The 27928-nt window shown below is 48.5% G+C and overlaps 2 protein-coding genes across 15 annotated transcripts in view; one reads left to right on the top strand and one right to left on the bottom strand.

The window, feature by feature from the left end:
• Positions 1 to 42: 42 nt before the first annotated feature.
• Positions 43 to 22594, bottom strand: CUNH21orf58 (chromosome unknown C21orf58 homolog). 2 transcript variants are annotated; one of them, XM_085842905.1, is made up of 10 exons: positions 22339 to 22594; positions 21872 to 22219; positions 15805 to 15885; positions 12586 to 12622; positions 11389 to 11462; positions 10002 to 10166; positions 7561 to 7672; positions 4608 to 4723; positions 4048 to 4329; positions 43 to 274 (listed from the first exon to the last, which is right to left on the bottom strand). In XM_085842905.1, the coding sequence occupies exons 3-9, from the start codon at positions 15865 to 15867 to the stop codon at positions 4087 to 4089; spliced, it is 810 nt and encodes a 269-aa protein (XP_085699031.1). In that variant the 5' UTR covers positions 15868 to 15885; positions 21872 to 22219; positions 22339 to 22594; the 3' UTR covers positions 43 to 274; positions 4048 to 4086. The 2 variants fall into 2 exon arrangements, with proteins under 2 accessions (XP_085699031.1, XP_021030991.1); XM_021175332.3 differs by lacking the exons at positions 43 to 274; positions 21872 to 22219; positions 22339 to 22594 and adding an exon at positions 346 to 604 and having other exon boundaries at positions 15805 to 16117.
• Positions 22595 to 22667: 73 nt separating this feature from the next.
• The window catches only part of Pcnt (pericentrin), a 92975-nt gene continuing 87714 nt past the window's right edge, over positions 22668 to 27928 (top strand). For all 13 annotated transcript variants that reach the window (XM_029482465.2, XM_029482462.2, XM_029482459.2 and 10 more), the window contains exons 1-4: positions 22668 to 22798; positions 24999 to 25211; positions 27138 to 27206; positions 27668 to 27923. In XM_029482465.2, coding sequence (XP_029338325.1) covers positions 22745 to 22798; positions 24999 to 25211; positions 27138 to 27206; positions 27668 to 27923 — 592 coding nt within the window. In that variant the 5' untranslated portion in view covers positions 22668 to 22744. The remainder of the gene's footprint in view (positions 22799 to 24998; positions 25212 to 27137; positions 27207 to 27667; positions 27924 to 27928) is intronic.

The raw sequence follows: 27928 nt of genomic DNA, 5'->3' as shown, positions 1-27928 counted from the left end.
CATGGCCAGGAGAAGCGTTTCCCGGAGTCACTGGGGACCCCTAAGCCCACTACAGGGCCTGCTCAGACTCTTCAGTCTCCCACGGGTGGGCCTCAGACAGTAGGCTTGAAAGGGACTGGGAAGACTGTGTGTGAGGGTGGGTCCATGTGCACTCCCATAGCTTCCAGAGGCTGATGGTGCTCCCAGAGCCAGGATGCTCCCAGGCTACTTCCTCCTTTGTTAGCCCAGCATTGCCAGGCCATCCGATATAAAACATCTGCCAAATATCTTCCTTCTATCAGATCAATAATCATATGAGAGGAAAATCATGTTAGAAACATCATCTAGAAAGGAAATTGTGTGAGCTCTTTAACTGGCGCTTTTAACAAAACCAAGTTTCTCTGGAACCACATCCCAAGGCGCACTGAAAGACAGTTCTGTGGGAAGCAGTGTCAGCGCCACCCTGAAGCACCCTTGAGTGTGTGGCATTGGCTTGTTTATCCACATGGGCATCATGTCACTGTCTTCATGGAGCGTAAGCCAGGTCTGTCACAGGGATGGTCCGTGTGGGGCTAACTGGCAACTCTGAGCTGTCCTGCCTCCGATCTGTAAGGTCCCAGGGATTCTGAAATAGAGACCAGCTTTTTGGTGAGGAACTTAGCAAATGAAAAACTTAACCTCAAGCAAACGAAAGCTTACTATAATTCTCGGGGGTGGGGGACCTCTATAAAGGCAGGTGGAATGTAGTATTTGGTTTCAGACTCCCGGACAAGGGGTAGGGGGGGCTTATTTATTTATTTATTTTGTTTTTCGAGACAGGGTTTCTCTGTGGAGGGGGGGGGCATATTTTGCATAGCAAAGAATACCCTGGCCTCCAGGTTCTCCCAGCAGCCCTCAGTCCCTACCAGGCATACCTCACTCCCAAACCTGGCCTTTGCAGCCCACGATCTGGCTGGGCTGCCTTTCCTTCAAGGGCTCTTTGCTTATTATATTACAGAGATATTTTGATCTCCTTGCTCTTCTCCTTTTCTCTCTGCGCATGCTCCTTCTCTTTCTCTTCCTCTTTTCTTCCCCATGGCAACTCCCCTGGCCTCCTTCCTTGGGGCCAGTGAACTCTCCTATCCAAGAGTGGTTTCCCAACAAACCTGCATTTATGTATATTTTAATCTGGCTAGAATTGGCTCATTTCAAAGTGGAGAAATAACTTGTCTTGTAGCACTCCAGGGATCCCAACTAGCAGGGAGACTGAGGCTGGAGAATTGAGGCCAGCCTTAACAACTCAGTGAGGTGCTGTCTCAAAGTGATGAGAGCTGTGGCTCTAACTTAGTACTTAGCTGGTGTGCTAGAAAGCCTGGGTTCAATCCCATAACACACACACACACACACACACACACACAATCATAAATCTTTAAAAATAAAACATTATGCCAGGCGTAGCTGTTCCAGCTCGCCTGAGAGAGATGGATCTCTTAGCATGAGGCCTGCCTGGTCTACACAGGAACTTCTGGGACAACCTGACTGGTCTACAAAAACAAACAAAATCCATTAAAATATCAAAGAAGCTAGGCGTGTTTAGGCTGTCTGTATCTGAAATCAAAGGCGGGTGGAGCTCAGAGATTGAGTTCAAAGTCAGCCTGGTCTACATAGTATGTGGCCAGTAGGGGCTGCAGAGTAAGACTGTCTCAAACAAACAAACAAACAAACAAGGAGTCAGATGTGACTCCTAGTCTAACCCTAACATCAGGCAAGCTAAAACTGAAGGACTGTAGTATGTTGTCAGCCTGGGCTCAAAAGCAGTAATAAAACCAGAAAGGAAATGAGCTTTACCAAAATGGCAGAAAGAGACACCAGAAAATACAGGAGGCATGCACACGTTTATGAATTCTTCTCTACCTGATGGGCTGGGGTGGAGATGGAGGAGAGAGAGCAACCATCCAACCCTCCCGGAGTGAACAGTGCTTTGTAAACAGTGTGTGCATCCACCCATACTTACACAGCCTGCAGTGCCCACGTGCATGCATGTGGACCTCATGTTATGATTATAAAATGTTATAAGTGTCTTGCCTGTGTGTATTTATGTGCAGCATGTGCACTCCTTGATACCCTTGGAGGTCAGAAGAGGACATTGACTATCCTGGAACTGGTGTCACAGAGAGTTGTAGATTGCCATGTGGTGCTATTGAAAGAAAATAAAACTTGAGACCTGTGATTCATGTAATAGCCCAAAGAGTTGTTTGTGAGCTTTGAAGCCTGGGACTGAGAACATAGCAGAACAGGCCAGGACATGCCCAGGCAGGCCCATTGTCGTTAAGACATGCCTGAGGTTGCTTGGCCATAAAAATAAAGAGAATGCAAAGACATGTCTGGACTGGCCTGGTGCCTCCCTATCTCCCGCCCTTCTGGTGTGGGTTAAATGTTAACCAGATGCTCTGCTGTTACCTCGATCTGCACGTACAGTCTGCTGATGTTTAAATGAATCAATCATGTGAAACCACGCCAATTCCTCCCCCAGCCCCAAACCCCTAGCTTTCAAGCCTAGTGGTTGACAACCGCAATCTCCTGTGTGAGATATGTGTCAACCCAGAGCTCCGTCATTAAACTACCTCATGTGTTTGCATCAAGACAGTCTCGTGATTCCTTGGGTGCGTGCCGACTCAGGAATTGAGTGGGGGGGGGGGTTCCCCACTAGGTTCTTTCACTATGACTTAAACCTGGGTTCTCTGCAACAGCAACAAGCGCCCTAACACTTAGCCACTGAGCCAGCTCTCCAGCCCTTGCTTGTTTGTTTGTTTTTAGAGACAGGGTTTTTCTGTGCAACTCTGGCTGGCTTAGAACTAACTCTATAGACCAGGCTGGCCTTGAACTAGAGGTCTGCCAGCCTCTGCCTCTGGAGTGCTGAGACTAAAGATGTGCACCACCGTGCCTAGTTTCTTATTTTCTTTTTAATTACATTTAACCAGCCATAGGGGCTGGGGTCCAAGCACACCCCATGCAAAAATGGAGGCAAGAGGCCAACCTGTAGAAGTTGGTCACCTACCACCACCACCTATGCCTCCATATCCTGAGAATAAAACTCAGTTATCAGACTTGACAGCAAGCACCTTTACCTGCTGAAAAATCCTGTTAGCCCTGAATATGCCCTGTATTATTATTATTATTATTATTATTATTATTTCTTCTCCTCCACCACCTTCTTCTTTAGAAATATCTATTTATTTCATGCGTGAGTACACTGCCGCTGTCTTCAGACACACCAGAAGAGGGCATCCCATCCCCCATTACAGAGGGTTGTGAGCTACCATGTGGTTGCTGGAAATTGAACTCAGGACCTCTGGAAGAGGTCTGGAAGAGCCTTTAGCGCTCTTAACTGCTGAGCCCAGCCCTGAAGTCATATCACAAATTCTTCATCTTGCTTCTTTCACATTAAAAATGAAGTCATTCCAGGTATGGCCAACAAACACAGTCTTCCCCAGCTACAATGTTCGACTTTCCCTTGCTCTATGTGTGTGTGTGGGGGGGGGTAGCACCCATCCAGGGTATAACACAGAGCCTCAGACTGTCTGAGCTATGTCTCCAGCCTGTTTGACTTTTATTCCAGCCTTCCATAGGAATGTCAAAGTGTATATGTAGCCATAATGATCTATTCTGATCTTGGGTAGTTTTTCTTTAGTCTTTCATAACAAAATGTTTGTATTCCGCCCAGGTGAGGCGTTCATTCTCCTGACCTTCCTTGATGGCCCTGTAGAGTAACCAAGGTTGGCAAGGTCACGGTGCTTACTGAGCACGCCTCGAAAAGCATCACTTTTTTTTTCCCCCTCTGGGATGGACGCCCTGTGAGACCAGTCCTGCTGGGCTATCACAAAAAACCTGAAGCATAACTTTCCCAGAGAGTGACCAAGACCCACGTGGTCTGGCATCTGGGGCTGACACCTGCAACCCCACGGTAGACTGAAATTTTTTCTGGCTCTTTCAAAATAGCCACGGTGCATTGGCCTGACCACAGAGTGCATGCATGTGCTCTTTGGCATGTGGGCGAAAAGAAGTCACCAGGTCCATCTTTCCGCTTACCTGCGCAAGACACTAGCTTTCTCCCTCCACACTTGTGTGCTAAGGGTAGATAGGATGGGAGGTTGATGCCTCGGTCAGGTGGCTCACAGTGGGCAAGAAGCTGGCTGCGTGTGGGAACGCAGTGGCTGCGACCACTGGAGGCCACGTGGCATAACCTGCAGGGGCACCAGCTGTGGAGGCAGCCGGCAGCTGAGTGGTGGGCGCGTAGTGGTGGTGGTGGTGAACCGGGGGTGGCTTCTGCTTTTCAGCTCTCAGGACTCCGTGGTGCATCCATCGTTGGTCCTGGCAGAGCACACAACCAGATCAGGACTTCAACATCCTTTCCCTGGGCCCAAAGTGGTAGGAAAGGCAGCAGAATGTGTTGGGGGCCCTACATGGGCTTAGAGCTCTCTGGGCCCCAGCTGCATTACCTGTTCCTCTTGCAGAGGACTGGCGAACATTGCTTCCACCACAAACTGGAGAAATCCTTGCACAGGGTCTCTGGAGCAAGCCCCTCCCCCAGCCATCACGCCCCTCCCTGCCCCCCCAGCCAATGGCTACATTTCAGCACCCAAACTTACCTGGAGGGTAGCAGCACGTGGGCCTGTGGACCCAGGGGGCAGGGCTTTGAGCATCATGTTCTGCATGAGAATCTGGTGCATCTGCGCGTTCTGCATCAGCATCATCTCCACCATGTCTAAAAGGCGAGGCGGGTACTTATTCATGCATTAGCTGCTCATTAAAAAAACGGGAGCAGAGGGCTGGAGAGATGGCTCAACAGTTAAGAGCACTGACTGCTCCTCCAAAGGTCCTGAGTTCAATTCCCAGCAACCACATGGTGGCTCACAACCATCTGTAATGGGATCTGATGTCCTCTTCTGGTGTGTCTGAAGACAGCACCAGTGTATATAAAATAAAATAAAATAAAATAAAATAAAATAAAATAAAATAAAATAAAATAATATTGTAGCTGGGGAAGACTGGATTTTCAGGTCTGGCCTCTAGTAAAATGAACTGGTTTTAGGCCACCCACAGTGGGGACTTTGTTGCCATAGGTCTAGCACGTTTATCACTCACCAACAAAGGTACCTGGCAAGGTTGTAATTTCTGACAGTGTGACGGACAAACAAAGGCAGTTTTTCCACAGCAGCTAAACTCTGCAAACAGTGCCAGAACTCTTGCCAGCCCCATTAAAGGAACATCCCCCAAGGCCACCTTCTCAGTCAAACAACCAAGCCCAGAGTATCAGAGGGGCTCAAACAGAAGCACCAGGAACTGGTCAGCCCAAGCCAGGCCATAGGAGCAAGGTAGGAAGCCCGACCTTTGTTGCAACTCCCTTGTGAGACAGCGTCAAGAGGCCAAATGGCAATCCCAGGCTGGACAGGGACTCCAGGAGCTTTGGACGAGGCTCCACCCAACAGCAGGAGTGGCAGGTGCTCCAAAAGGCAGGGTTCTCCTAAGTCAAGCTTTTGGGCTTCCTTCCCATACCAGACAACTAGGTATGAGACCAAATGTGGCCACCCATCCTCTGCCATGCCATTCAATCTGTCGCTGACTACAGTATGGATATGCCTTAGGTACATTATATTAACCAAAGTAAGACAGTCACAGAAAGACAGAAGTCACATACATGACTCCAGCTACATACTCAAACATGTCAAATTCAGAAAGAAAGAAAAAGATCATGGTTAGAGGGACTGTGGGTGAAGACTTTCAGGCTATGCAGTCTTTTCAAAGCTGTAAGATCAAATATTAAGCATATGTTGTAGGGCTGGAAAGATGGCTTGGGGGTTAAGCACACTCTGCAGACCTTGCAGAGGAGCCCTGCTTTGGTTCCAGCACACACACAGTTGCTCACAAACATCTGTAACTCCAGTTCCAGAGGATCTGATGTCCTGTTCTGTACCCTCTGGGCACCAGGCATGCACATGGCGAACATACATACATATATGCAAGCAAAACATGCCTATACATAAGAATAAAAAAAAAACTAAATGCTTTTACAAAAGACTTTGTAGTACAACAGTGTCATTTACTCCACACCATTGAAATCCAACAAATAGTTCGGGTGTCCTATATTTTGTTTTGAGTCAGGGTCTTTTTTTTTTTTTTTTTTTGGTTTTTTCGAGACAGGGTTTCTCTGTATAGCCCTGGCTGTCCTAGAACTCACTTTGTAGACCAGGCTGGCCTCGAACTCAGAAATCCACCTGCCTCTGCCTCCCGAGTGCTGGGATTAAAGGCATGCGCCACCACGCCCGGCTTTTTTTTTGTTGTTTTGAGTCAGGGTCTTTTCATATAGCCCTGGCTATCCTGGAACTCCTAGAGCTCACCTACCTCTGCCTCCTCAGCCCTGGGAACAAAGGTGTGTACTGCTTAGCCGCTGCTGTTTTGTCTGTTTTAATGTTTTGCTTATTTTTTTTTTTTTTCTTTTCTGAGATGAGGCCTCATGCAGCCCAGGTTGACTTCAAACTCACTATGTAGCCAAGGATGTCCCCGAACTTTTGACTCTCTTGCCTCTAGATCCCAAGTGCTGGGATTGCGGGGGAGTCACCACAGGTCGGTTATAGAAAGCTAACTAGGCTTCTGAATTCTGTTCCAGAATTTTAACTGTTTATCTTTGGATTTGACTATGAAGGAACTATGGTCTTTGGGGGGAGGGGTTATTTTTTATTTGCTTTTTCATATACCCTCTATTTCCAGAGAGTAAAGGACAGTTGTTTGGGGGATTATTATTGAGTCTGTTATCACCAGGGGCTACCTGGCTTGTCCTTTGGCCTCTACTCATACATTGCGCTGTGTATACATGGCCCCCACTCCCATGGCTAATTAAAAGTAATTAAAAATAAAATATGGGGCTGGAGAGATGGCCCTGTGGTTAGGAGCACTGGCTGATTTGTTTGGATTCAGCATCCATACCATCTGTAACTCCAGTTCTAGAGGATCCAGTTCTGGTGCCCTCTGCTGGCCTCTGAGAGCAATGCATGAACATGGCAGTGATGCGCAAGCAGGCAAAACAATCACAGACACAAGACAAAAATCCTTTTTAAAAATTAAGAGGAGCCGGGCGTGGTGGCACTCGCCTTTAATCCCAGCACTCGGGAGGCAGAGGCAGGTGGATTTCTGAGTTCGAGGCCAGCCTTGTCTACAGAGTGAGTTCCAGGACAGCCAGGACTACACAGAGAAACCCTGTCTCAAAAAACCAAAAAAAAAAAAAAAAAAGAAAGAAAGAAAGAAAGAAAGAAAGAAAGAAAAGAAAAGGTAGAACCTTCAGCTCCTCCTGCACCACACCTGTTCCATGCTCCCACCCTGATGATAATGGACTGAACCTCTGAACCTGTAAGCCAGCCCCAGTTAAATGTCCTTTATAAGACTTGCCTTGGTCATGGTATCTGTTCCCAGCAGTAAAACCCTAACTAAGACAGACACCTACTTAGAAAATATTCTCATTAGGAAAACACCTATTTAGGACATATTTTCCTTTTCAGTATTAATTTCGCAAAACGAAAGCAAAATCAATATGGAGCACATACGCACCTTCCTTAATACTTCCTGACCTCGGAGTGGGAAAGGCCTGAGGAGGAGAAATCTGTGCAATCAGTGGCTGCTGCGGTAGCTGCTGAATGATGGTGGCAGGAGCCTGGGGGACCTGAGAGAGGCAAGTTGGTTATCTATCTGGATGCAGGGTCTTTGCAGCTATCCCCCACCATCTACCTGCACACTTGACTAACCGTCCATCCATCTGTCCATCTACCCTGTCATTGATCTGTCCGCACATCCCATCCGTCTACCTGTCTGTGTTCACGTCTGTCCATCCCTCCCCGTCAGCATCCATCTGAAGAGAAGGTTAATGGTCGGCACTGGAAGTTAGCATAGACGATTGGATAGAAAAAGTATTTGTAGGGCTGGAGAGATGGCTCAGCGGGTAGGAGCACTGCCTGCTCTTCCAGAGGTCCTGAGTTCAATTCCCAGCAACCACATGGTGCCTCACAACCATCTATAATGGGATCTGATGCCTTCTTCTGAAGACAGCTACAGTGTACTCATGTAAATAAAATAAATAAATCTTTAAAAAATAAAAATAAATAAGAACAGGCACCAACAGATGTGAACATGTGTTGCTATGAGTAACTATTTCATGAAAATCAAGTTGTACATCTTCCTGTATTACAAGGTATTATCCCTCTACTTTTTCAGCAAACATTTAAGAACATGAAACCGGCCACCAGCTATTGTGGTGCATGGTTCTAACCTCAGTACTTGGGAAGCAAGAGGCAGGAGGCTCTCTGTGAGTTTGAGGTCAGTCTAGTCTGTATAGTGAGTGCCAGGACAGCCAGGACTACATGGTGAGACCAACCAGATCTTAAAAACAAACACAATGGGGGTACTGGGGATGGGAGAGGTGGCTCAGTGGTTAAGAGCACTGGCTATTCTTCCAGAGGTCCTGGGTTCCATTCCCAGCACCCACATGGCAGCGCACAATGGTCTGTAATTCCAGTTCCAGGGGATATGAAACCTCACATGAACATACATGTAGGCAAAGCACCAAAGTACAGATGATGATGATGATGATAAATACAATGGTCCTGACAACAGGAAAGGACAACGGCTGGAGAACCTGGAACCTAGGTACAGATAGCTCACCAGCAGAAAGAATTCTGTGAGATCCATTCCCTCTGCTATGAATGGCTCCTTGTTTCCTTGCCCAAAGGACAGATGTCTTCTAGATCCCCCTGTGCCTTTTCCCCTCAACTTCCTGTGTTCCCTCACATCGAGTCCCAGGCAAAGACCTCACCTGGGCCTCCTACCTCCTCTACTTTAGAAGATTGTTTTCTTGAACCAGTGAGATGGCTTAGCGAGTAGAGGTGTTTGCCAGGTGGCCTGGCAACCTGATCCTCAGAACACATATAACAATGGAAAGATGACAGTCACTCCACAATGTGATTCTCTGAATTCTATGTATGCGCTGTGGTGTGCATGAGGCTCACATATGTATTGAACACACTGTCGTAGTTTGACTAAGATTGACTTATGGGAAGTGGCACTGTCAGGAGGTGTGGCCTTGTTGGAGGAAGTGCGTTACTGTGTGAGGTCTGCTGGCGTTCAAGCTCCTCCTTATGCAGAAGAGACCCTTCTAGCTGCCTGGAAGCCCTTCTTTCTGCCTCTGGCTCCTGCAGCCCCACGTCTGCCTGGATCCTGCCATGCCTCCTGCCATGATGATAACAAACCTGTGAGCCAGCCCAGGTTAAATGTTGTCCTTATAAGAGTTGCCTTGGTCATGGTGTCTCTTCACAGCAGTGGAAACCCTAAGGCATGCACACACCACTACTAACACATACAATTTGAAATGTGTATATCATTTGCTCAAGAGGTCAGTTGGTTTCTGTTGCTCGTGATTCAGGATGCAGTGTGTAGGTCACACATCATGTAAAGTTTTCAGAATGGTATACTCCGCTGTCCCTAAGTCAGCGTCTTAATCATCCCTGGTCACTGTGAAGTATTAAAGGGCAGTGCTTCTCTGAATTCAGGGACCACTGGTGCTAAACTCCCCTAGTTCTTCCAATGCAGTGGTTAGGTTTGGTCTACCAGGAGGTGAGTCTGTCCTGAGAGTCGACCATCCCTAAGCTGGTCTTCTATGTATTTCCCCCAGAGGACCCAAGGTATCATGGACAGCAAATGAAGCTGCTATTGTCTGTTAACAGAATGGACCTCTCCAGAGGACTAGCACCCTGCTACCCTGCTGCTAGGGACTCCTGGAAAGAGAGAGAGAGAGAGAGAGAGAGAGAGAGAGAGAGAGAGAGAGAGAGAGAGAGAGAGAGAGTGAGTGTTAGTTTTTGGCCTCCCTGGAAGGTAGGAGGGGAGAGAAAAGCCTCTGGTCTTGATGATTGGATGGCCTGTTGGCAACACAGTGCCCTTCTGCATTGTGGTGACTTCTCCCACCCCACCACAAGTTGCCTTTCCCCAAGAGTCTTCCCTACCGGGTGCTGGATGATCCTTGGTGGCTCTGGGGGTTGGGGCAAAGGTGGGGAGGCAGCAGGGAAGACATCTGTGGGAGGCACCTCTGGGTTCAGGGTTGGCACTGCGGCTCTTCCGTGCATCCTCCAGGCATGGGCTGGGGAGTGCTCGTCCATCAGCTGCTGCTCCTAAAATGACAACGAGAGCCTGTTGGCTGGAGAGCCATCAGCAGAGGTCACTGATTTAACCCACGAGCTTCACTGTGTGAGCAGCCCCTAACCAGTGTGGTTTTACCATGCCTCACCCCTGCCAGGGAATATGGCACCCAAATATTCAGTGTGGAATCCCTGGAACTAGGGGTCTCTTTGTCTCTCTCCCAATGTGATCATAGTCAATAAACCATCCTCTTCTGTTTTTTACTGTTGACTTTTTGTTTTGTTTTTTTTTGTTTGTTTGTTTTTTTCGAGACAGGGTTTCTCTGTAGCCCTGGCTGTCCTGGAACTCACTTTGTAGACCAGGCTGGCCTCGAACTCAGAAATCCGCCTGCCTCTGCCTCCCAAGTGCTGGGATCAAAGGCGTGCGCCACCACGCCTGGCTACTGTTGACTTTTTAAAAAAGATTTATTTATTTATCTTATGCATATGAGTACACCACCATTGCGTTCTTCAGACATACCAGAAGAGGGCACCAGACCCCATTACAGATGGTTGTGAGCCACCCTATGGTTGCTGGGAATTGAACTCAGGACCTCTGGAAGAGCAGCCAGTGCTCTTAACCACTGAGCCATCTCTCCAGCCCATTGACTTGCCTTTTAATTGGCTTATTGTAAATGGGTGGCCAGACTGGGCACAGATTATGGCCCCAAGTTCAATAGTGTGCCTTGGTAAGCACTCAGAAATCCTCTTCTCTGAGCACATACCAATTACTTGTTGAGTTTCTGGTTGTCCTTAGTGTTTCCTAGCCAACTATCTAATGGTTCCTCATGTATTTCAGCATCTACCTCACTGTAGAAAGAGCCAGCCTCCTGTCCCGTGGCAGTGTTGGGATAACACCCATCGAGATGCTTCCAGGTAGGGCCACTTGTTGCTGGAGGCCAGTTTAGCTTAGATGAGCTCTTCCTGGAGGAAAAGGGCCTTAACTCATTGCCTTCTCTGTTGCCAGCTACCTAAGCAGTCTCTGAGTTTACACACTGCCTATCCTGATGCTGTACTTTATCTGATTTCCTCAGGGAAGTGATGGGGTGGGAGTATTCGGTCTCTTGAATGCTCAACACTTCAGTTAACCATCTTCAATTTTGCAAACATTAGCTAATTGGCCCCGTAAATTCAGAGCGCCTTTGTTGGCGTATGCTGGCCTGTGTGTTAGACCTTGGGGAGTTAGGCCTGTGTTTGACAGAGGGTGCAGGCCTACCCAGAGTCTCTGTAGAAGGTCCTTCCTTCTTCTCAAAGCACTCTGGAGGGCTGTGTCTGACTTTTCCTGCTGTCCTGCATAAAGAAGGCACATATCAATGAGGTATATAAACCTGACTGGTGGCTCTGATGGAGTGCCCCAACTTCCCTGAACCCTAGGGTTTAGAGTAGCCTGTAGTCTTTGAGCTCCTGAGCTCAGGTCTCTCATAAACATCCATCCTAAAGGAGAGGCCGGGGTTGGGGCAGGGGCAGGGAGAGCAGGGACTATGGTAGAGAGGGAAAGACTTGGTTAGAGTCAGCCTAGAGGATTTTCTTGGTCATGTAAGGCATTGGTCAGTAGAATAGATCTCCCTTGATGCTGTAGCATCCTATACAGGAGGCCTCCACAGGCCCAGTCATACCTCCATAGCCCTGGCTTCAAAGCCTGGCCTGGGAAGGACAGGCGTGCTCACCAATTGGAAGGAGAGGGTCTCGCTCCAGAGAAAGCTCTGGAAGAGGGTCTGCTTGCTTTGACATCCAATGGGAGCTGGGATTTTGATGGTACCTGGGCAGGTTTCTCTGGAAGCTTTACCTGAGATACCCTCGGGCACATTTGTGGCCATTGGGTGGTTAGGCCATATGACCTGGTGTGCCATTTTCAATCTAGGTCTGAGGCACCCGGGTTTGGTCAGCTGCCCTCAGGGGTCCCAGTGTTACTCATAGCCGTGGATGCTACATGTTCTTTTTTGTTTGTTTGTTTTTTGTTTTTTTGAGACAGGGTTTCTCTATGTAGCTCTGGCTGTCCTGGAACTCACTCTGTAGACCAGGCTGGCCTCGAACTCAGAAATCCACCTGCCTCTGCCTCCCAAGTGTGATGTTACATGTTCTAAAGAACAAGACACACTCCTCTGGCTTCAGATCCTCACTCAGATGTCTGTGAACCTAGACGCTGGTCCCAGGGACTGAGAAGGATAAGCTTGAGGCCCCGCCCACCCCTGCAACCCGAGCAATGCAAGTCTGAGTTAACAGGCAGAATTTCTGCACTGAACAACCTGAGGTAGGTCACCTGACCTCATCTACAAGATGCACTCCCTCTAGGAGCCTGCTGGCTAACGGTGTATGCGTGTGTGCGTGTGTTGTTCTAGCCTGCTCTGCCTGCCTCTCTTCTTGTCTGCTCCCCTTCTTCCCTGGATGTGCCCATGCCGTCTTCAGCTCTTACCTGCTCTGTCCATGCTGTCCCGTTCCTGCTCCAGCATCTAAGAGGGAGAAGCTGTGATGGTGACTCGTCTCCAGGTTGGTGAGTGGGGTCTACGCTGCCCACCTGCCTAGGTAGCTGATGTGCCAAAAGCTTTGCGGGGGGGGGGGGTCAGTACCCAAAAGGAAGTATGGAAGACATGAAGCACTTGGAAAAATGAGTAGATGGGGACAAGGGTCCTGTCTTAGTCAGGGTTTCTATTCCTGCACAAACATCATGACCAAGAAGCAAGTTGGGGAGGAAAGGGTTTATTCGGCTTACACTTCCATACTGCTGTTCATCACCAAAGGAAGTCAGGACTGGAACTCAAGCAGGTCAGGAAGCAGGAGCCGATGCAGAGGCCATGGAGGGATGTTCTTTACTGGCTTGCCTCCCCTGGCTTGCTCAGCCTACTCTCTTATAGAACCCAAGACTACCAGCCCAGGGATGATCCCACCCACAGGGGCCTTTCCCCCTTGATCACTAATTGAGAAAATGCCTTACAGTTGGATCTCATGGAGGCATTTCCTCAACTGAAGCTCCTTTCTCTGTGATAACTCAGCTGTGTCAAGTTGACACAAAAATAGCCAGTACAATTGACCCCTTGTCAACTTGACACACAAACATATCACTAGTAAGCCTCAACCCTTACATTCTTATTCATCCCCAAGATCTAAATAACTTTAAAAGTCCCACAGTCTTTACATATTCTTAAAATTTCAATCTCTTTAAAATATCCATCTCTTTTAAAATCCAAAGTCTTTTTACAATTAAAAGTCTCTTAAATGTGGGCTCCACTAAAACAGTTTCTTCCTTCAAGAGGGAAAATATCAGGGTACAGTCACAATCAAAGCAAAAATCAGTCTCCAACTGTCCAACGTCTGGGATCCAACTCACGATCTTCTGGGCTCCTCCAAGGGCTAGGGTCACTTCTCCAGCCATGCCCTTTGTAGCACACACGTCGTCCTCTGGGCTCCAGATGCCTGTACTCCACTGCTGCTGCTGCTCTTGGTGGTCATCTCATGGTACTGGCATCTCCAAAACACTGCATGACCCCTTCAGTCCTGGGCCTTCAATTACAACTGAGGCTGCACCTTCACCAATGGCCTTCCATGGCCTCTCACAGTGCTTAGCTTCAGCTGCTCTGCATGACCCCTTCATGCCTTCAAAACCAGTACCACCTGGGTGACCCTTACACATTACCAAGTCCCGCTGCAGAAGGAGTACAACCTTGCCTATCTCTGGAACACAGCCTCTTTGTGCTTTCAGAAAACACTTCCCAGAAGATGTCACCTCAATGATGCTGGTCTCTTCTTAATCACTGCTAATTTCTTAGCTCCAGCTAACCAGCATCAATAGTCCCAGTAATGCAAAGTTTTTGCTTTAGTAGTTCTGGTATCTTGTTAATCACAGCTGATTCTTCAGCCCCAGCTAACCAGAACTACAAAATCTTCACAATCAAAACAGCAACGGCCCTGAAAAGAGTCTTTAATTTTCCCTCTGAAATTTCACAAACCAGACCTCCATCTTCTGCACTGTTCTCAACATTATCTTCCAAGCTCCTATACAACATCTGACAGAGCTCTTAACAACGAATGGATCTTCAAGTCCAAAGTTCCAAAGTCCTTCCACAGTCCTCCCCAAAACATGGTCAGGTTGTCACAGGAATACCCCACTCCTGGTACCAATTTGTCTTAGTCAGGGTTTCTATTCCTGCACAAACATCATGACCAAGAAGCAAGTTGGGGAGGAAAGGGTTTATTCGGCTTACACTTCCATACTGCTGTTCATCACCAAAGGAAGTCAGGACTGGAACTCAAGCAGGTCAGGAAGCAGGAGCCGATGCAGAGGCCATGGAGGGATGTTCTTTACTGGCTTGCCTCCCCTGGCTTGCTCAGCCTACTCTCTTATAGAACCCAAGACTACCAGCCCAGGGATGATCCCACCCACAGGGGCCTTTCCCCCTTGATCACTAATTGAGAAAATGCCTTACAGTTGGATCTCATGGAGGCATTTCCTCAACTGAAGCTCCTTTCTCTGTGATAACTCAGCTGTGTCAAGTTGACACAAAAATAGCCAGTACAGGTCCCCATTCTGATAAGGATTATTCTGGTAATATTCTCAAACGTAATGCACGCTCTCCATCCTAAACCCAGAGGGACGATGCTACCCAGAGGAAACCTAAGGTGATGCTCTGCTGAGACACAACACAGGTAGGACATCCTGATGCACAGCCTGATAGGCCTCAAAGTGTTTCCCTACTGGGGCCCAATGGGGACACAGTGATGGGAACCAAGATAGACGATCTGATGGTCCACAAGAGGGCTCTTTTATGAATCCCAAGGATTACCCTGAAGATCCTGAGAGAGAGATGCTCTGGACAGATTGCTGAGTAGCAACCCTTGCAGAGACTACCCTCAGGGCCTATCCAGGGCCACCTGGGCCCTGAATTTGGGATTCCCGGGCTTGGTAATAGATAGCAACAGGGAGCTGGAGAGATGGCTCAGTGGTTAAGAGCACTGACTGCTCTTCTGAAGGTCTTGAGCTCAAATCCCAGCAACCACATGATGGCTCACAACCATCCGTAACAAGATCTGATGCCCTCTTCTGGAGTGTCTGAAGATAGCTACAGTATACTCACATATAATAAATAGTTGATTTTTTAAAAAATAGATAGCCACAGAAGAAGAGCAATGCAGGCAGCGTGTACAGAGACGTTGCCTATAGGAACTAAGCTTAGTTGTGTGCACAGGCAGGTACGCTGCTGATCGTGAATCACTCCAAATTTCATCGATGGTTGCAAAGATGGAGAAGACTGGGCATGGCCAGCTTTTTCCCCGGGAAGTTGGGCCCAGTCTCCACAGTAAGGAGTATCCCTTTAAACACTGGAGCCTGAAGGTGCAGGAGCTCCATGGGGCCGTGCCCTAGAAGTACACTTGCTGGTGGGCACAGCCTGCCTCCTGACTTTGGAAACTGCTAGAACACACACACACACACACACATGCACACACACACACACACACACACACACACACACACACACAAAGCAAACAAGAAGCCATAGCTGTTCATTAGGAAGCCAGACGCAGGGAAAGGGTTTGCAGGGTCTAGAAGCAGGGACTTCTCCTGGCTGTCTGCAGAGGAGGGAGATTTGAGTGAAGCAAGGGATTAACAACAGTAGTGGAGAGGCTGTCTCTGTCTTACCTGTTCCAGGAGTCGTAACCTCAGCCGGGTCATCTGATCCGCCATCGAGGAGTCCAGCGTCATGACAACTGAATAAGGGGCCTGCAGAGTAGTAGGAGGCTGAAAGTCTTCACTCTGCCTTGGCCCTTCGTTATATATAACAAAGAGCCCCCTCAGGGATCATGGTGCCTCAAGACAGGTAAGTGGGAGACTGACTGGTCCCTTCCCTGGACCACAGTGCTAGAGCCTGCCCTGAAGTCTGTGACAGTTGCTAGCCTGTGAGAAAGGGAGGTCCTGAGTTGCCAGGACACCTCTGAGAGTCCTTTCTACACCTCTGAGAGTCCTTTCTTGCCTCTGTGTCTCCAAATGGGTCACCTGTAAACACTGACTCACGGGTGTTGCCAGGCACGGATCAGTGGGGAGGTAAAAGGCCAGGAAGACATACTTCAGATTCCTCCAGATGCCGCTTACCCTGGGGAGATAGCTTAGAAGACTCGTGGAAGACTCTCCATTGCTCCCAGACCCACACCACACCATTCTAGTCACTTGCTACTGCCTCTAGGCCACTCTTGTCCTTCCTTGGAACCCTCAAAGTAAAAAGGCAATGTGGCTGCATACCCAGGAGACCATCAGACAGGAGCTCCCTGAGGGTTTCAGGAGACTCTTTGTGGCAGAGACTTTGGCTAGAGAGGGGTCAAGGGCAGTGCCTAAGGGGACCCTGAGCCAGAGAATGCACTGGCATAGAGAACACAGACAGGAATTAAAAAGGGGGGGGGGATATATGGGAGTTGAGGTTTTAAACCAGATGGGATGTAAGTCAATCACCCTATGAACCTATGAAACAACCAGGGTAGGGTTGACACCCTGGAGCCTAGGTAACCCTGGAAACTGCAACAGATCAAATGAGAGTTAGAGGGACATATGTAGATAAGGAACGCAACAGCAGACTCCCTGAGATGGTGGCTACTTGGTCCCAGAAGGCATTGCTAGGAGAGATAGCAAAGCCTGGGACTGGGTATCTAAACAGGGCCAATAAAGGAAAGGGGATGCTGTGCTCAGCTGGGACACCAATGACATTTTCTCTCGGTTTGACTGGGCTCGGGGCTTTCTGGGAATTAGTGCTTTTCTTATCATGCAGCATTGAAGGTACGATCTATCAACACAGCTTACCCCTGCGATGCTGACCCTGGCTCCCTAGCCTAAAAGGAGCTAACTGGCTTCTCTGTTGTGAAATGCCTGTCCTCATCCCGTCCTCCTTGGTAGGCAGTTGCTAGGGGCAGTAAATGTTTAGAGTAGGGAGCACAGTGAGAGAATATCTGTGTTCCTTACGTCGACAGCTTTTAGTACTAAAAATAAATTGAAATAAGATCCAAGAACTACACTTACAGAGTTTCTCTCAAGATTCCATGTCAAGAACTTTCTGAGGATGTTGGCACAGGCGAGCTGGGCCCGTGCCAGTTGTAAGAAATTGAACTGCATAAAACCTGAGACTCAGGTGTGACTCTGGGCTCTGGTGGTTCTCGGGAAGTCTGATCTTGCTATCTTTCTGGCCCCTTTATCTAAGGAGCCTAACTCCCTCTTTTGTTTGCACAAAACACCCAATTCTGAATCCGGGACTCAAGAAGTCTCTACTTGTCAGAGAGGACCGTGAGCCCGGGGAGGAATGCTACTTTGTGGCATGTCAAACCTTCTGACGTTTTTTTGTTTGTGTTGTGGTCACTTAGCTACATGGCTTATCCTGAGGCTGACCTTTGATAAAGTGTTACTCCTGTGAGTGAAGGGAAGGAGTTGTTACTGCTTTTACTCTGAGAGGGAGCTAAGGCCAGCATGCATTCCCCGTCCTGGTCCTGTGCCTACAACAAGCCATGTTCAACTGGAGGTGTGGGGGTAGGTATAAACAGAACAAAGAACCCCCAGAGCTCACTGATCTGCTGTCAAGAAGGCATGTGGTGCATTCAGATTGTGGGGTTTATCTGAAGAAAGATAAGAAGAACATGCCCAGGCCTGTCCTCTTTCCCCTCCATCCTTCTTCCCATGTCACCTCCTAGTTACAGACATATAGGGAGGGAGTTGGGCTATCCTACTGGCTTCCCTAGACAGAGTTGCAGCATGGTTGAGTTTTGGGGGTGTTGACCCTTCTCCACATGGGGAAACCATCAGAGATACTCAAATAGCTTAAGAACAGCCAGGTTATCCTGACCCCACACCTCCTTCCCTTAGGAACTATATTTGCCAATAAACAAATGGCTCCTGATTTCACTTGATAAAGTGTTTTCCGTCGGGCGGTGGCGCACGCCTTTAATCCCAGCACTTGGGAGGCAGAGGCAGGCAGATTTCTGAGTTCGAGGCTTGCCTGATCTATAGAGTGAGTTCCAGGACAGCCAGGACTACACAGAGAAACCCTGTCTTGGGGGGGGGGTGTTTTCTGACACAAGAAGGACCCTCCTTCCCCGTTGAGATAGGCTCCTAATAGTAAGGACAGTCTGGAGGGGGGCCACCTATGATGTGCACAGTAGCCAAGGTTACTTGCAAAGACCCTTTCTGCTGCAGTAGGTGTGATGCGGCTACAGACTTTTGACTTAAAAACAAAAAAACCCGTATCTTCCGTTGTCTCTGTCTTCCTAGGCACAAGCGAGCCAGTTAGAGAACTAACTCAATATCCTCTCAAGTGACTTTGAAACTTTCTCTAGCGGATAACTTCAGTGCAACTGCTTGCTTGGTATTTCCTGTTACCCATTTGTCCCCACTCATGCTATTCACAGCCTCTGTGTGAGGCCTGAGTGTGTGTGTGTGTGAGTGTGTGTGTGTTTTAAGGGGATATGTTTGCAGTGGGAGGAAGTTAGAGTAGTGGGGGGAGAAGAGGGTCTGGGTTGCTTTGGGGGTGTAGAGCCTGGGAGCTTGTGATAGGTGTCACAGATACACAGTAATGGGGAATTAGATACCAAATCACTTGGGGTTTGGCTGGAGGGGCAGATAAGGGAACCAATGGTTCTTCCAGACAAACAGAAACCTGCTTCACAAGTTAATGGGCAATGGTGACTTAAGGTGACTTAAGTTTTAAACCACTAGCAATCCTCCTGTTTACTGGTCAGAGGCCAGGCTGAGCCGGGCCTGTCATTTATGGCATTGACAGTGGTAAAGCCATGTTGGGGGGAAGGGAGGAGTCCACTTTGGACCTAGCATTGATGTCATGAGATAGCAGACTCAAGGAGATGGCAAGAGGAAGCTCTTGAGTGCTAGGTTTACAACTTTTGTTTACCTTTCTGCAATGGCCTCCAGCTCCTTAGCCTCCACAGGGGTGAGTGTCAAGAGAGCAGAGGAAGATTTGGTCATTAAAACACAGACACCTCCATACCAAGGGAAGATACCTCCCTGGCTGATCACACGCTGAAGCAGGGATCCAAAGGCAGGCGCAAAGTCCTTGGTGAAGCTCCAGCTGGTCACAGCAGTTGTTTCCTCATTATTGGTCACCTAAATGACCAGCTGCCCTCTTGGAGCATCAGAGGGCTACGGGAATACCCACCATTCTCATTATTGCTCAAACTCAAGCAAAACTCACATCTGATTACTCAAGCCTTTCTGCCCACGTATCACTTTAATGCAGTGTTTTGAACTGTTTGTGTGTAGCCTCAGAATGGAATCAACACCAAAGCTTTAAGTTTTCATAGCCCGTGGAGTGCTACACATAGCTTTACCTAAGTCTGTTTGGGATGGCTGGGGGATGGGGGAGTGGGGTTGGGGGAGGGGAGACTGCCAGTAGAATGCCTTGTTCTGATTATGTGATCGGATAGTTACTGTATGTTTAAAAGTTTTGCATATAGAATTAAAAAAAATTGTCAGATAAGCCGGGCGTGGTGGCGCACGCCTTTAATCCCAGCACTTGGGAGGCAGAGGCAGGCAGATTTCTGAGTTCGAGGCCAGCCTGGTCTACAGAGTGAGTTCCAGGACAGCCAGGACTACACAGAGAAACCCTGTCTTGAAAAAAACAAAATCAGCCGGGCGGTGGTGGCGCACGCCTTTAATCCCAGCACTTGGGAGGCAGAGGCAGGCGGATTTCTGAGTTCGAGGCCAGCCTGGTCTACAAAGTGAGTTCCAGGACAGCCAGGGCTATACAGAGAAACCCTGCCTCGAAAAACCAAAAAAAAAAAAAAAAAAAAGAAAAAACCAAAATCAAACAATAAAAAAGGATGTCAGACAAAACAAAGAGCAGCTGCCTTTTGCTGCTGGGGTCACTTCTTCCCTGCCCCACCTCCACGTTGGTCTTCCTCCCAGGGTGTCCAGCTCTCTGTCCAGCCTATGGATTGAGCTGGGTGGCACTCCTTGATGACCACCCCTTATCCCAGACTCTTATATAGCATTCCTCAAGAGTAGCAAGTGCCCTTAGACCCCAAGGCATTGCTCTAGCCCCCCAATTTTATTTTTAATTATATTTTAAAGATATTTTATTATTTTAATTATGTGTATGTATGTGTCTGTACATGAGTATTTGCATGTGGTTGCCAGTACTGACAAGGTCAGACGCAGCTAATCCCCCCTGGAGCTGGCATTATAGGCAGTTGTGAGCTGTTTGACATGGTTGCTAGGAACCAAACTCTGGTCCTTTGCAAGAGCAGTATGCACTCAATGCTGGCTGCTAGTTTTCTGTTAACTTGGGACAAGTTATAGTCATCTGAGAGAATTTAGATGCCAGAACCCACATCTGGTTCTAAGAGAAGGGAACCCCACTGCAGAAAATGTCTTCATAAGATTGGGCTTTAAGCAAGCAAGTCTTTTTATTTTATATTTACACAGGGTCTCTCTTTTTAGCCCTGGCTGGCCCTGAACTCAGAGACCCACCTCTCCAGTGCTGGGATTAAAGACACGTGCCACTATACGAAGCAGGGATTTCCTTAGTGAGTGAGGGGGTAATTTAGATCCCAGAACCCACATCTGTTGACGCACAACTGCCTGTAACTCCAGCTTTAGGGCATCTAACACCCTCTTCTTACCTCTAAGGATACCTGCCAGTTCCACACAGAGACACAAACATACTCATAGTTCAAAGAAATAAATATTATTAGGTATTTATTTATACTTTAAAAATTATTTTATGGGTACAAATGTTTTGCTTATGTGTATGTATGTGCCCCACATGAGTTCCTGGTGCCCTCAGAAGCCAGAGGTGTGCATCAGATCCTCTGAACTGGAGTAACAGTTGTGAGCCACCATTGGGTGCTGCGAATCAACTGGGGGTCCTCTGGAAGAGCAGCCAATGCTCTTAACTGCTGATCTCTCCAGTCCTTTAAGTTTTGATATGTAAAACATGGCCACCCTTCAAACATTCCTTAAATATTGCATGGCTCAAAGACTGAGACCAACATATCCTAGAGGATAGGTCAGTCCAGAGGGACCCCCACCAACTCAGTGTTTTCATCAGTGCAAGAGACACTTCCTAAGAGGCTTGAAGTCTTTTGAGTCATGAAAGTGAAACAATTTATTTTTCAGATCTTGTAAAGTTGGGTGTCAGCCTAGAGAGAAGGCAAAAACGGCTGTCATGCAGATTTGGTATAAAATAAGGTTTTATAGCCCTACGGCATTTCCCTGTTCCCAAATTCCACACTACTGAGTTCTTCAGGAGGATTCATTTTTACAGGCATTACCCTCTCTCCAGCATCCCTATCCTGTGTAAAGCTCTTGACATATATCCTGGAGCTCAGATCCTCTCCTTTTATGTTAGTCATGTTAACAGCCTGCAACTTTTTAACCCAATGATAAATTAATAAATGCCTAGGCAAGAAAGAACCAGCTGGGCTGGTGAGATGGCTCAGTGGTTAAGAGCATCGACTGCTCTTCCAAAGGTCCGGAGTTCAAATCCCAGCAACCACATGTTGGCTCACAACCATCCGTAATGTAATCTGATGCCCACTTCTGGAGTGTCTGAAGACTGCAACAGTGCACTTACATATAATAAATAAATACATCTTAAGAAGAAGAAGAAAAAAAAAAACGAACAATGTAAAAACATTATTAAAAAAACCAAACCAAACCAAACCAAAACCAAAAACCAGCTGCCGGCTAGGGAATCCAGGGGCCCAATCCTCCTAATTACCTGTAATCCACCGATGAGCTTTAAACGCGCCTCTTACTACAAATGGACCATAGTTTCTTTATTTCCTTACAGCAGAAAGACTGTTTCCTGGTTAGAGGTGATGGATGGAGTGAGAGTCAGGAGCCCGAACACACAGCGACTCTGTACAATTGAAGCGTGTGCGAGAATGCAGAACTGCCCTGGGTGGCAACTCCGGGGTCCACTGGGGACAGCGGTCTAATTTTAGGTGTCAATAAATGAGTAACTCTGGCTATATTGTTCTTTGGATTTGAGTTGAAGACAGGGGACCGTGTTCAGGAGGGGCTGAAGTGGTCAAAGAAGGGAAGCAGGACTCTCAGTTGACTGCACCTGTGAACCAAAAGTGGGGTATGATAGACCCTAGAGGATGCCCCAGTGCTCGCAGAAACACATGGCGACAGAGAAAACGACTTTGGCAAAGTCTGCGGTAGAGAGTGCCCAGAACGCACCGGAGGCATGGAGAGCCGCTGGTATGTAAGTCCTCCTCCTGTCGGGAGAGGGCGATAGGTAGCACCGCCTCGGGGAAACGGTTTGCCCAAACCTTCCCGCCGCTCAGTCGACGAACGCCCGCGAGCCCCGGGAACGCCGCGCCTCGCTCATTGGCGTGGATGAAGAGGGTGGGGAGCGTCGGCGTACCAATTGGGGACCAGAGAGATGGCTCTCCGCCCTTGGAGCGTCACCGGAGCGCGCGTGCGCAAGGCCACACGGGGCTCCGGATTGGCGGGGCGAAGCTGACAGTTGTGTCTATGGGGGGTGGGGAGGCGAGTGGGTGAAGGGAGGGAGTGTAAATAGAGCGAAGGCGGTGTCGCCGCCGCCCTGTCACCTCCGAGCGACTCGCCGGGAGCCCAGGTGGAGATGGAAGACGAGCAGGAGCAGCGGCGCAGGAAGGTGGAGGCTGGGAGAGCCAAGGTTAGTCGGTAGCATCCTTCTCTCCGCTTTGCAGTGGGGAAGAAATCCTAAAGCGGTTCCGGTGCTCAGACTGCCGCTTGACACAAGCAGTGGCGGCGGAGCAGTGGGAGCTGCCGGGCGCTTGTCCTTCCCGCCGCTTCTGCGGAATTCACTTCCTAGGCGCCGCCATCTTGAATCCAGCGCCCTCTGTGTCGCCCCGCCCTATTACAGCCACAGCCAATCAGCGTCCGAGATGCACGACTTGTAGGCGGGTCCGAGCGCCGTGGGCGGGTCCTGGTCACCTAGCATTCTTAGTTGTTGTGCTTCCGGTGCTCAGGCACTTTCCTGGCACCAAACTGTCCAAGGCTTTTTAAAGACCGTCTTCAGACCTTATTTTCCCAGGGAACCATGAGCTTTGCTCCCTAGTGGTGTTCTGTTGTATTTCGTTGTTCGCTCTCTGGCCCGGCCCCGCAACTGCCATACTTCCGAGGGTCCTCTTCTCACCTCCTTCTGCCTCAGATTTTGAATTTGTTTGAGACTCTACCCTGGGAACACTTGTGGCTGTTAAGATAGTTGGGTTTTTATTTTGTTTTGTTTTGTTTTTTGTTTTTCGAGACAGGTTTTCTCTGTATAGTCCTGGCTGCCCTGGAACTCACTTTGTAGACCAGGCTGGCCTCGAACTCAGAAATCCTTCTGCCTCCCAAGTGCCGGGATTAAAGACGTGCACCACCACCGCCCGGCAAGATAGTTGTTTGAAAGGTGATGGGGATTCAGAGGAAGAGAAGGTGCAAACATTTTGAAAGTGGATCTTTGGCTAGCTATCATGGCTGTGGAACCAGAGGATGACTTCCCTACCCTGTACTGTCAGAACAATATAGTTATAGCCTTCATGAAAGGGCTGTGTTGATTTTGTGTTTCGCCTAGTAACAGCAATTCTTCATTTGTGTCAACAACCCCACCACCACCATCACCCTGCGCCCGCTTCGCAAAAACGTGCAAAATACACAGTGGAAATGAGAGCACAGCAATGTCAGATTACAGGTGCCCTCCAGAAGCCATTGTGGCCCTTATGGGGTATAAGCTGGGCACATGTAGATAGACACTTGAGAAATGAGGGTGTGTGAAGTTTAGTACTTCACCAGGGGAACTGGTGTCTGCACTTGGGTGGGTTTGTGAACCCCATTAGATGTCCTTAAGGGAGATGGAGGCTAATGAGAAGAACCAGGAGGCCACTCATTGAAGGTCCATGGCCAGAGACCAAGTACATGCTGCAGAGGGCGAGCTCTGAGGCAGACAGTTGCATTCAGTGGAGAAGGCAAGAGATTAGAAAAGAGTTGGTACAGTAGGCAGTGCCCTTCAAATTTCTCTTCCCACAGATAAGTGGCCTTGTTAATTTCCTCCGCCAACAAAACTGTGCGTTTTTCTTTTCATCAACAGGGGCACATCTGTTTGGGTGGCCTTGGTTGTGATTTGAGGGAATAGATGTCCCCCCACCCCACCCCCGTGAGACTTTGGCACACCAGCGCTTGCCTTTTTGAATAGGGTACGAGGAGGAGATTGTGTATGAATACAGTCAAAAAGCCTTGTATCTGAGGGACGGAAAGGAGCTACGCTGTGCCTCTGACTGGCAGGCAACATTCTGGGATGCTCCCTAGTGCTTTGCTGTGCTGTGTCAGAAGTAGAGCATCAAGATTCTGCACAGGAAGATGCTAGATTGACCTGGCTTAATTAAGTTTTTGCTATTTCTGTACCTCGTCTCAGAGTCTATGGCTAAGAAGTTTTGGCTGGGCGATGGATTTCTTCCATTAGGGACGAATGGGGGCAAGAAGGGGATGATCTCGCTTCATCTCATAGTTTTAAGACTTGAATATGACTTAATTAAGCTCTCAGTGTGTTAAATCGATGCATTTTAAATCTGTTATAAACTATACAAGGCTTACAACAGCCAATCTTTCACCCAGCCATATTGCTTTTTTTTTGTCTGCTTGTAGGCATCATTAATAGCCATTTGTAGACTCCATATCATTTTTGAGCTTAATGCCAAGGGCATAGATGTCAGTGAAGGCAGTGTTTTCCGGGAAAGCGGTCGCTTGGCCCGGTGCGGCTGAGTGGTCGGCGCTAGTGCGAACCTCATGCTCCCCACAAGTGTTGTGACCTTGTGGTTTTGTTACTTCTTCCTGGTTTACCTCTGCTTCTACTACTGCTCTCAATTTTTCCGCAGCTTGCTAACTTCCGACAGAGAAAAACAAAAGGTGACTGTCCGAATTCGAAGAAAAAGACGGCGAAGAGGAAGGGTTCGGCTGTCCATGCGTCTGTCCAGGAGGAGGGTTCGGTAGCCACGCCCAACAGCGAGCTCCCCCAAGGAGGGGCGGTCTTTGAAAGCCCATCATGCAGCAACACCCTGGAGGGGATCAGAGGGGCATCTGCAGCTCAGGTAGAGTTCCTCATCATTACATTAACATGTTGTCTAGCTCCCATTTGTTGCCGTAGTAATGTACTAAAAGGGGCCTTCTGATTTCGCCTTTCAAAAACGGGGAAAGAGGGATTTTCGTTGTAAAAGGTGAGTAGATAGGTTTCCCATGAATAGATGGCTCCTCTTTACAGCTGACTTTGTTTCTTACTGTGTGTGTCCTGGCGCTCCTGTGGACTTTGATGACTTTGTGGAGAAAGTCCTCTCCTTCCACCATTGTGTAGCTTCTGGGAATTGAACCTAAGATGCTTGCTTGGTTTGTGTGGCAGCTGCTTTATCTACAAGCCCGGGGTCTTTTCTTTAATATGATTTTTGAAGAGTTTCTGGACAGTTGTTGCTGTCCAGAGGAATGTCCGTTTGTTGCTTTGGTAAGGGGACTGAGAGCGCTGTGGGTGTGGTGCATTCTGTTTGACATTCCTTCATCTGCTTTTGAATGCACCAGTGTGATTAGGGGAAGGGAGAAGGTGTGGCAAAAACTGTGTGTGGTGGAAAGAGCTGGCTGGCCGCTGGCTGCTTAGTTCTATGAATAGTGGGAGCACCCCACCCCCTGTGCCCCACCAGTGACTCCCTCACCTCCCTGACCCTGCAGACTACTCTTTTTTTTTTTAAATGACTTTTTCGTTTATCTTATATATGAGTACACTGTCACTCTCTTCAGACACTGTAGAAAAGGGCATCGGATCCCTGTGAGCCTGGACTCAGGACCTCTAGAAGAGCAGTCAGTGCTCTTAACCACTGAGCCATCTCTCCAGTCCTGTAGACTACTCCTAATTGGACTTGCCCGGAACTCTTGTTCGGATTGTAAATAAGGCCTTGAAATCTTGAGGGCCCTTGATATGTACAGCTGTGGTTGGGAAACTGAAATTTATCTTAACCAGAAAAGAATTTCAAGGGCAAAATTTCACTGAAAGCAGTGGTATGTCTGACTACCCTATCTGAGAAGAAAATATGATCGTTGCCAGTATACCAGATGTGAGATCTACCTGCAAATTCGGGATTTTGTTTCTTTTGAAAGATGCCGGGACGTTACTTTGGTGCCTGCCTCCATGTGTTCTGGCAAGCTGGAGCTCTCTAGGGGTGCATGCTTGTGCCCGGCTTACCTTCTCTGCTCTGTGTTCTGTGGGCCTGGCTTGGCTGTTAGCTGCCATTCACTGTAATTTCCCCTTAGCATCTCTCAGTGGTCGAGAAACGAGAGGCCATGCCAACCGGCCCCTGCTTAGCTGTCTGGCTGTGCTGCTGTTTTGTGTGTCTCCTCAGGCTCTCTGAGGAGAAGCTCATAATGTATAGTTGTAGTGAGAATTTTGGTTTCATTATAAACACAGAAATGTTTTAAGAATGTTTTGATTTTAATCCCAGGTGTGGGATACGGGGCTGCTTCAGATTGTCTGCAGTAGCTGACTGTGATTTGCCTCGTGCTCTGGCAGGGCTGTGACTTGGCCACCTGCAGATAGTTTTTTTTTTTTTTTCCTGGTTTTTTTGAGGCAGGGTTTCTCTGTATAGCCCTGGCTGTCCTGGAACTCACTCTGTAGACCAGGCTGGCCTCAAACTCAGAAATCCACCTGTCTCTGCCTCCCAAGTGCTGGGATTAAAGGGGTGCGCCACCACGCCCGGCTTCTGGTCACCATTTTGTAACTTGATTTATTATCTGGTTCCTTTCTAGTTGGCTTTCTTTTATAAAAACCTCTTTGTGGTTATTCTTTTTCCTTGGGAATATCTAAAATCTTTTTCTTTGCCAGGTGGTGATGGCGGTAGCACACACCTTTAATCCCTGTATTCCTAAAGCATAGGAAGGTGGATCTTTTTAAATTCAAGGTCACCTTGGTAATTCCACCAAATGTAGACTGAAGTAGTTGGGAATTCTCTAGGCTACATCCTTTGCTTTCCTTCTAGGAACAAGAAGACTGTGAACTGGATGTGACTGACCTGGGACAGCAGCAGACACAGACACAGCCACCCCAGGTGATCGGCAGGACTCTCAGCCTTCACAGGGTCTTAACCAGTGCTCTGCCAATTTTACCAGGGCACAGTGGGTCCTAAGTTGCTGGGGGACAGGTCAGAGAGACTCATTCCAAAGTAGACAGGTCGGGGCAGTGGCTTGCCATCTCCTCCTTTGCCTTGATACTTCTGCCTTCTCTCTGTGAGTCCATTCCCCAAGCAAATGGAGGGTCACATGTGGACATGTGGGGCTGGGAGTCTGCCATGGCTATCGTGTGTTTGCTGTCAGTCATGCGACAGCATAGAGCTGGGGTTGTACCCCCTTGCTGTCAATTACATGCCAGCATAGAGACGGGGTGGCACCCTCTTAAGTTACAAGCACCTTTCTCTCCCCCTCATTCTTTTGCAATTTCTGCTTGGCGTTGCCCTTGCCACCCTGGTTTCTGACCTGGGTCTCATCAGGCCTGGCTCCTCTCTGCCTGCAGACAGCCCACAGCCTTGAGCTAGAAGCACTGCGCTTGAGCCTGAACAACATGCATACAGCACAGCTGGAGCTGACGCAGGCCAACCTGCAGAAGGAAAAGGAGACAGCGTTGACGGAGCTTCGGGAAATGCTCAATGGTCGGCGGGCACAGGAGCTGGCCCTGCTGCAAAGTCGGCAGCAGTGCGAACTGGAGCTGCTGCGAGAGCAGCACGCCCGCGAGAAGGAAGAGATGGCGCTCCACAGCGGGCAAGAAGCAGGTACT

Source organism: Mus caroli, unplaced genomic scaffold (genome assembly GCF_978045245.1).
Source record: "Mus caroli unplaced genomic scaffold, Mus_caroli_1 scaffold_9, whole genome shotgun sequence".
In the NCBI taxonomy this organism is placed as follows: Eukaryota; Metazoa; Chordata; class Mammalia; order Rodentia; family Muridae; genus Mus; species Mus caroli.
This window is presented reverse-complemented; position numbering and strand designations above follow the sequence as displayed.

What these genes read in the sequence shown, in the direction of transcription:
- CUNH21orf58 (XM_085842905.1), bottom strand. Translation starts at nt 15,867, where the DNA reads ATGACGCTGGACTCCTCGATGGCGGATCAGATGACCCGGCTGAGGTTA. An exon ending in ACCTTCTACAGAGACTCTGG is followed by an intron (nt 10,167 to 11,388) that starts GTAGGCCTGCAC and finishes TTGTCATTTTAG; the next exon opens with GAGCAGCAGCTGATGGACGA. An exon ending in CAAGGATCATCCAGCACCCG is followed by an intron (nt 7,673 to 10,001) that starts GTAGGGAAGACT and finishes TGCCTCTCTCAG; the next exon opens with GTCCCCCAGGCTCCTGCCAC.